This window comes from Clupea harengus, unplaced genomic scaffold (assembly GCF_900700415.2).
Source record: "Clupea harengus unplaced genomic scaffold, Ch_v2.0.2, whole genome shotgun sequence".
NCBI lineage: Eukaryota > Metazoa > Chordata > Actinopteri > Clupeiformes > Clupeidae > Clupea > Clupea harengus.
Genome location: NW_024879832.1, coordinates 1 through 9,070, shown reverse-complemented (window position 1 = coordinate 9,070; position 9,070 = coordinate 1). Strand labels below are relative to the sequence as shown.

The window sequence follows — 9,070 nt, the reverse complement described above, 5'->3', positions numbered from 1 at the left end:
GAAAAGAGAGAGAGAGAAGAGAGAGAGAGAGAGAGAGAGACAGAATTAGAGGGAGTGCAGGAAGAGAGGACAGACAGAGAGAAAGAGAGAGAGACAGAATTTAGAGGGAGTGCAGGAAAGAGAGACAGTGGGGGTGGGGGGTGCAGGAAGCAGCGAAGGCTCATTAGTATTCAGACACAGTCTCCCTGCCTGCAGTGCAAATTGATTACTACACTGTACCTGTGCTTGGGCATCTCAGCCCCAGAAAGGAAAAAAAAAGAGGCTGGACTATATACTGTGCGTCTGCGCTGGCATCGCAGAGTGAACCCACGCCAGGCTTGCCTAACCTCTGTGTGAGGGGAAACACAACATTCCAGTGTCTCTGAGGCCTCTGTCTTTCAATGTGCTGCTCAACGCTCCAGAACAAGCAGTCTGAGGCAGGGCTGGGTGCAGGCTGATGAGGCTCATTGGGAAGCAAAGGATAAAGACCGTGTCTAATTTGATTGAAATGATTCAAATGACTCATAACCTATAACCTCATCAAAGAACAGCAGGCTTTAGTTAGCAAGTCAGCTTTTTTTGTTTCAAACAAGTTTGCTTGCATCATGAGGTATGCTTGTTTGACACATTTACTAGCAAACCTTGGTCTTTTTGTACAGTTTTAGTTCATCATAATACCTATGAAGTTGGTCTCCCTTCCCTCATGATCCATGGCATGAATCAATCTCATTGAATTTGCACATGAATTATTAACGTCTGTGTGAGCTGGAGCTCATAACATATGTTTGTAGCTGTTTTCAGTGGCATGCTATCTTAACTGTACACTCCGGAGCTGTTGAGTGTTGTTGGTCAGTCCAGGGGTTGTTGGGATTGATGCGGCTAGCAGTGACTGAATCTGCTCTGGGAATTCTCAAAAATTGCACATTTTGGCGATTTTGAGGTTTTTTTTTTTTTTAGTGTTCCGTGGGAATTCCTAAAAATTGTGATCCCTCCAGGATCTTGCAAGGGTTTGTTGTGATGTTGCGGCCAAAAGAGACTGAATTTGCTGTGGGAATTCTCAAATATTGCATTTTAAAATTGCAGTGATAAGCATTCGCAAATAATGCAGAAATTCAGTGACTAGATGGTGAGGAGTTCCTTTTTTTTTTTTATCCTTAAGTTAACAAATCAGGACTAGACACAGACAGGTCAGACAGCTTGAGATGCATAAGGCTCATAGTGGTCTAAAGGCACTGAAAGCAGTAGGACACGACAGGAGAAGCGCAGAGCAGAGCATATAGATGTCTGGGTCATTTCTCAGACCACATGAACTATTAGCCAGCAATGATGAGACATAACACATGGCAATACAAACTTTATCTACAAGTCTTTGACAAGGTTGCTACGTGTTAAGGCACACAATGGTTTTTAATCTCGAAAGGGAAGACCCCAGCAGAGGAAGTCGGTGACATAGGGCACACTGACACGGAGCACAGTGACCGAGCCACCTATGTGTCTTGATAACAAGCAAGAAGGATTGGTTACATCATCCCCAGACAACAAGCAGGGCCCATGATGTCACTGAGCCGTGCGTTATTGTTCTTCTTCGGGGAAGTGAACTGTCTCCTCAGAGGAAACTTTTAATGAACACGGCAGTTGCGTTGCTCACTTTTCATTTTCTTTGCAGCATAACAAATAATTGTGTGATTCTGGACACTCAGGCAATTCTGAAATCTGTTAACCATCCAGTCCAGTTTACTGTATAGCATATCCACTCTTTACTATGGATTCAGTCTCCAGACGAAAGAGGCCGTGTTTTAGCCAGCATAGGCCACAAACAGGGCATGTGTGTTCTGATGCTGTTCAGACCTAATGAAGCTTTAAGTGCCTGTCTGCCTCTGGCCTTAGAGCACATCCCCTAAAGCTTGAGGCAGAGGTGCAGAAGCCAAGGAGCTTTTGCTATTGTTTTTAGCCGAATATCTCTGATTGCTGTTAGACACGTGTAGAACGATTAGGTTGTTGTAGAATTCAGATTGTTCTCTAGTTGCATTGTTCATTGGCCACTTCTTTGATGTAAAGTACCTTGCCTTGAAGTATAGCAAAGATATTGCTGTGAACTTTTTGGACAACTTTATGCATCCTATGATTCCATAAACATCAGTATATGTAGGTCAGAGTGGTCCTTCTCTCCTCTTTCCTTGTGTCGTTCATAAGAAGGCCCTCACAGATCTGTTTACCTCATGCAGTATGGCAGGCATCTCCGTGACGTGATGTGATGTGATGGGATGGACCACAGAGTGCTATCAACGGATATCACAGACAAACAGTTCCTGTACTATTTCCCATGCCCACTTAAATCTCCCCTCAGGGCAAGACATTTCCCCATCTAGGCAAGAAACACAAATATTTATTCTGCCTTCCTAACTGTCGGAGCTTGCCAAATTTCTCACCCATGGCAAGCTGTAGTGGATTGTGTACACGGCTTCTTCTGGTGACACTGGGGGGGGTTTATTTTCTATCCATTCCCCCGTTTTGCCCAGATGGATGGGAGAAAATGGCCGCACATATGTGGAGTACAGTAAAGAGCAGTAAAGAGCTGCGGTTCCTGACATTTATTCCACAGGCACTGGTGTTAAATCTGTCGAGGGGTAAATAACCTCTCTGTCTTTAATATTTAGGTTCCAGTGAATAGAGCCTCCTCACGACTGACCTATGGGGGAGGGGAGTCCTTTTCAAAGGACCAGGAGACATCTTTAGGTTGTGTGTATGTAGGTCAAGCTCAGGCCTTTCTTCTCTCCCTCCCCCCACCCCCCCAACCCAAACCAACTTGCTCAAGTCTGGCTTTGTAATGGGTGAAGCCACAGTGAGGGGCGTGCTCCAGCCGTGAACATCGATGCGTGATGCCCGTCATGCTCCTTTGGAAGTAGGTCACAGTGACCTAGTTTGAGTGGTGCGTGGCCCTGATTGACTGAGTCACTGAAGGCTATCTCAGGAATGTGCTTGTTGCAGTTACACAAGTGATTTTGTGCCTCTGTCGACCAAGGCAGTCTTATTGTTGGGCCGTATCAAGGCAGCTGTGTCTGTCTTTCCTCAGTCCTTGCTGGGCATCTGTCTCCTTCGTAAATACAATCTAACCTTGAGACATCTTTAATACCCAGGCCACATATGCTAAGCAAGAGTTGTCAGGTGTTAGATGTGATCCACACCAACAAGGGCAGGTTTGTCACTTTTTATTAGAACCTAATGCCTTGTATGGGCGCCAGCTGTTGCATCAACCAGAGAGACTCAGCAGTGAGCAAGAGTGACCTTGACTTGAAACAGGGGATCTTGCAGGTTTTTTTTTGCCTCATCATGCATTTTAAATAGCACAAATGGATTACAATTTCCGGATGAGGGGATTTCATTTATTATCTGGTACTTTTTTGGGGCTCAATTCATCTTAGCACCTCTGGTTTAAGAAATGGGACATTCAAATCAGATAATATCGAAACCTTTTTTACCATTTTGTTTAATCAAGTCACCCATCGGACAAAAAACATTCTTGAAGTTCTCATTTGGAGATGACTGCTGTCGAGCACTTATGTTGCCTGTTGGCATACAGTAGTGATGTCATCAACATGAACAGAAGAGTAAGCACGGGCTCCTATCGAACTGATGTTGTGGAAAGGGAGATCCTAATTGCAGCCGACTGCTAAAATATAAATAAAATAGATTTAATGGTCAAATGTAAACTATCTACCCCAGTTGATTGGCCAAGAAATTGAGAGTGAATGAGGGTGGTTTTGATACTCAATAATGACTGCACAGTGAACATAAATAGAATGACCAACACAGTTTAGTGTGTATTTAAAACCTCATAATCCCATTTCAACTGGCTAGGACACAAGATGATCTCACGTAACTCTAAAAAGGCGACGGCAACAGAGGGATGCTCTGATTGGACTGCCTCAGTCAGGCCTTTAGCTGTGGGCAGGTTTGTTTTGGGATTTGTTTAGCTCTTTCGTTAAAAGGAATGGGGTTTGGCTCCGAGTACCTCTTTGTCATGCAGGGGTAGCAGCTTGACAAGGCCTCACGGTCCCCCATCCACTCCCATGCACTCCATCCATGCTCTGCAAGTTAAGGTGCCAATTAGTGGCAGAGCCCACCCAAGGGGCCGCTCTGAAGATGGGCTGTACGTAGTGTCAGAGTTGGCCTAGTTTGGCACAGGGACCCACAGGCTTAATATTCCACCTTAACAGATCACTCTTGGTTTTCTGGTGAAGTCTCCCAAGCCTTTAATTACTGGGCCGAAATGCTGTAATTTAACTCCCTTGTGAGTGGTTTTCGTTCCTTACTTCTGTGCCTTGTGGGTTAATTGTCAGGGTCAGTGGTAAAGGCGAAGAATCAGTGCGATGATGGTTCAAATGGCTGTCATCAGCAGGGAAAGGTATTCCTATGTGTGAAGTGAAATCAAGCGCCATAGTCCTCTTCCTAATTTCAGCTCAGATCAGGCCTCTTCTCCTACTGCAGTCACTACTGACTGCCTCCATTTGACTTCAGGCCAGATTCTGGATTCTGTGCCACGATCATCTACATCTACAACAACCGTTGTTCCAGTTTGAAAATGTAGAGTGGAAACTGCTGTAAAATACTAAAACACTTTTTAGGGCAGAATGCCACCACACAGACCACACACACACACACACACACACACACAGACATAGATACACACACACACACAGACATAGATACACACACACACACACACACACACACACACACACACACAGAGTACAATGATGGTGTTGCGTGTGGGCTCTTTAGGTGATCGCTGCAGCTGGTTGTGAGCTGGTTGTGGGTTAGCAGGGATGAAGAGGAGGGAGGAGGGGAGGCGGCAGGCAGGCAGGCGCTGACACAGCTCTGGTTGTGGTGGTGGTGGGGGGGACCGCAGAGGAGGGAATGGGAGCATGAGGGGGCGTGACCTCAAACACACTGATCTGCTTCCTCTCCATAAACTGCCACACACATGCACACATGCACGCACACATACATATGCACACATGCACGCGCACATACATACACACACACAGCACACACACATACATACACACACACAACACAGAGCTATTGCATGTGCTCTGGCCAGAAAGGGCTTGGGCTGTGACTCCAACCTCACCCAACATAAATGCTATTCTAAGTGGCCCTCATACACAAGTGTCTCCTCTTGCTATGGTTCCATGGTTTTCTTTCTTCTAATAACTCTGAAAACATTGAAAAAACTTGGAGCTTGTCCAGTCATGTTTGGTTCAGTGAGTTGGACATTGTTCTTGGCCCATATGTGTGTTCTGCTCTAGAAGTGCATAAAGAGCAGTAGCCTCACTCTTGGCATTCAAATGGGTTATCTTGGCAGCAGTTCTGTCAAGACATCTTGTCTTTGCAGGGATTGCTCCGTCTTCGTTGTTTTACTTAATACCTGTCCAATCAATCAAGTCTCTCTTTGTCTTTCACTATTATGTATATTGAAGCCATAATGAGCCTCTTTGGGGACTAAGTCCTTTACCTAATTGGCAGTGGCCACAGTAAGCAGTGGGCTAATTGTAGGTTACTTGCTCCTTTTTCCGTGACCTTGTTTGCCCTAACCAGAGTCCTGGGTAGACCTGGGTCTCATGCGTGTGGCAGCTGGGGGAGGAAAGGGCAAGTGAGAGTGTGTGAGTGAGTGCAGTGACAGTGTGCACGTAAGTGCGTGCGCAGGACTAATCCTTGGCCAAGATCTTTCGCATGAGAGGGAAAACGAGCTCTTGGAAGACACAGTGCATGCATGCTAGAACAGACCCACATTTAATGTGCTGCATAGGGCCAGATCCAGACTGCCTGCCTGCCTGCCTGCCTGCCTGCCCTCATTCACACATACCCTCAAGAGTAGTGAGTGGGAAGGGCAGTGCATTCTCTCTTACATTTTTTTCCACTTTCTCAGTGAAAATCTTGCTGTATTGTATTGTATTATTTATGTCTGTGGTTTATTTCTTTCTATATCAATTTCAGTAATTTGTTTTATGGTGAAAAAAGTTTGAGACGGGCTCAGAGAGCAAGCATTATTAGCATTTGTGGGTACCCAATTTATTTTGTCATCAAATTAAATTCATCCAATTGCAAGGGAGAAAACCATGCCTTGCAATAAACTGAAATAATGCAATAATTGCAGGAATGTTTGGCAGTTTAATGCCTTGGATGAGAAATGCTGCCTTGTCATTCCCCAGGGTTTTTCATGCTCAATTGTTTTGTATTTCATTGTAGGTTCTTCTGTGGGTGAGCCCGTGGTCAGAAGGTTAGGCTGTGGACGAGTATCCTCGCAGGCATCCATCCTCCAAGCCTTGGGGCAGACTGAGCGCACGGCGGCGGCTGCCATGGAGTTCCCCGGGGGAGGCTCCGACACGCCCCGGTTCAATCCTCTCAAACCCACATGAACGTCCCTCTTCAGTGGACACACACAGCCATGACGCACACACGCTCGTCTGGTTAATCTGGGAAGACATCTGATGCATGCATGCTCCCTTTGTTCCTCTTCAAGACTGGATGAAAAGACATCTCCATCATAATATTTTGTATCTTTTGTAACTTTTTAAGATCACTGATTCTTATCTTAAAAGAGGACGAAGAAGAGGGGAAGCCTTTTTTTCTTTTTCTTTTTTTTTTTTTTAAATGTAATTGATCTGTCGTGGTGGCGAACCGTATACGAGCCTATAGTGTTGAACATGACTCATGGGGAGGAACCTGGCCCTGAAACGCCACCAAGATTCTGCTGTTCTGACTTATCTTGAAGGCCTCCTAATGCATCGGGTCACCGGAGGGCAGGGTGCCACAGCTACACAGAGATGCCAGGCAGGGCAGGGCAACCAGGAGCAAGGCAACAGCAAAGCCTCTACACCGAGCCAAGGGCAGCCTAACCATGCCCCTCCACCTCCACTGCCACAAGGCCCAGACCCGGAGAGGATGGCACCCCACAGCGGGCTCACGCAGCACCTCAAGAAGGCCCGGCTGCTGAGGTCTGAGGCCTGGACGGAGCACGAGAGCAGAAAGAGGCCGACGCCACCTGCAGAGTTGAATGGCCAGAGACCCGGAGACCCCGAGGAGCACGCCGCTGCCCTTAACGGCTCTTCTAAGTGCAAAGGCGAGAGTACCCTGCTTGCTTCCCTGCTGCAGTCCTTCAGCTCAAGACTCCAGAACGTGGCGCTGTCACAGCAGCTTGTTCAAAGCCTGAAGCATCACCAGGAGCAGCAGCAGCAGCAGCAGCAGGACGGCAGCAGCCATATCAACAAGAGCCAACAGGAGGGCGAGAAAGAAGCTGGACCATGCCGAGAATCCGCCACCAATCGCCTCAAAGGTTTGATAAAGAAGAGCAAAGCCCAGAACCAGAGCAACAGTGTGCCTTACCAGCGCCGACGCACCAGCCAAGAGAGGCAAAGTGAGTCTCCAAAAGGATTGCAGAAGAACGGCCAGTCCTCCTCCACTGAGTCGCTGTCCTGTGCCCAGCGGCTGAAAGCGGTGGCTAACCTGGTGAACATCAGGTCCAGTCCCGCCCCGTCCCCCCGCCCCAGCGTGGCATGCAGTCAGCTGGCTCTCCTCCTGTCCAGTGAGGCTCACTTGCAGCAGTACTCTCGTGAGCAGGCCCTCAAAGCACAGCTCGCCGGGCGCTCCGCGAGCGAAAGGCTGGCAGCCATGGCCACACAAACGCAGGACACAAAACCCATGACCACATCAGACACTCTAAGCTCCTTACATGCCAAAAACGGATCTGCCCCCCAAATGGCATTAGCCTCCAGCAGGCAGAGTCTGAGCGGGACTCCCCCAGGGCACGGCAGGACAGGGAGCTCCCCTCGTCCGCTGCTTCCTTTCCGAGAGCGGCGGCCCTTTGAGAGGCCTTTTGCCAGCAGGCCATCTCAAAATTGCAGCAGTTTACTCTTACAGCTGTTGAACAACCACAACACGCAGCATCAGCTCAACAGTCAGGGCCACCTGCGCGGTGACTTCAGCAGCACATCTACCCGAGGCTCGCCTGTGCTCTCCGACGGGGGCCACTCCACCCCTGACAGCAGCTTCCCCAAAGACAGTAGTGATGCAGAGAGCTGTAGCTCCAGCTGCTCCCCAATAGATCTCTCTCTGAAGAGCAGGAGGGTCAGTGCCCCACCTCCCATCTCCTCCCCTTCCTCTTCCTCCTCCACCTCCTCCTCTCCGGCTTTAGACAGAATTACAGAATCTCTGATAAACAAGTGGAAGCCCGACCCCCCTCTGCCCTCGACGGTTCGCAGCAAGGAGAGGGAGCTTGAAAGCAACCCTGAAATGAAGCCCCATCACAAGGTTACACTTTTGCAGTTGCTGCTAGATCATAAAAATAACGAGAATGTAAACAAAAGTCTGGATAATCCAGATTTGCACCCAGTCATAATCCCCAAGGTTAGTGGGGCGCCTGTGGCTAGACAGACTGTAGTTAATAGGTGTGAGGAAATAAGGACTCTCAGCCCTCAATGTGGACTTGTTAGCAAAAGCCCCCTGATCTTACCCGCTTTGTCATATGGCAAAGACACCAGCAGTGCATCCTCTCCTTACAGTTTATACGACTCTTCTCATTCACAGTCCATTCCCTTAGATCTGTGTAAAAACAAATCCTTCCCAAGTGAGCCAAGCGCCACAGAGCCCGCTTTCAGTGCCAGTAAATTACTGCAGAATTTAGCCCAGTCTGGGAAAGCATGTGTGAGCTCACCCCCGCCACTCAAGACCTCCATGCCCTCTGTCCAGAGGCCCCCCCCTCAGGAAATGAAGCTTGATCATAGTGTGACTTTACTGGAAAAACTCACAGCTCCAGTTCAGCAGAGCCCCTCACCTAGATCAGAAGGGACCTACGTGATACCCTCACGACGGCCAGAGTCCTCGCAGTCTGCTTCTGAAATTGAGAACCTTCTGGAAAGACGTACTGTACTACAGCTTCTTCTGGGAAATGGCACCAGCAGCAAAGACAAAGTGGGAGGCAAGAGGAAAAGAGAGGCAGTACGGGGCAACTGCCAAGACAGGCAGTCCAGCCACTGTGAGAGTCTGGGTTCAGTACGGGGCAACTGCCAAGACAGGCAGTCCAGCCACT

At 48.3% G+C, this 9,070-nt stretch overlaps 1 protein-coding gene across 1 annotated transcript; it reads left to right on the top strand.

Annotated features, from left to right (window-relative positions):
- Positions 1–6,728: 6,728 nt before the first annotated feature.
- Positions 6,729–9,064, top strand: LOC122130478 (nuclear receptor-interacting protein 1-like; the record flags this gene model as incomplete). The annotated part of the gene is made up of 1 exon (XM_042705196.1): positions 6,729–9,064. A coding segment is annotated over exon 1 (2,299 nt), but the record flags the coding sequence as incomplete, so codon positions are not given.
- Between the last annotated feature and the right edge of the window lie 6 nt (positions 9,065–9,070).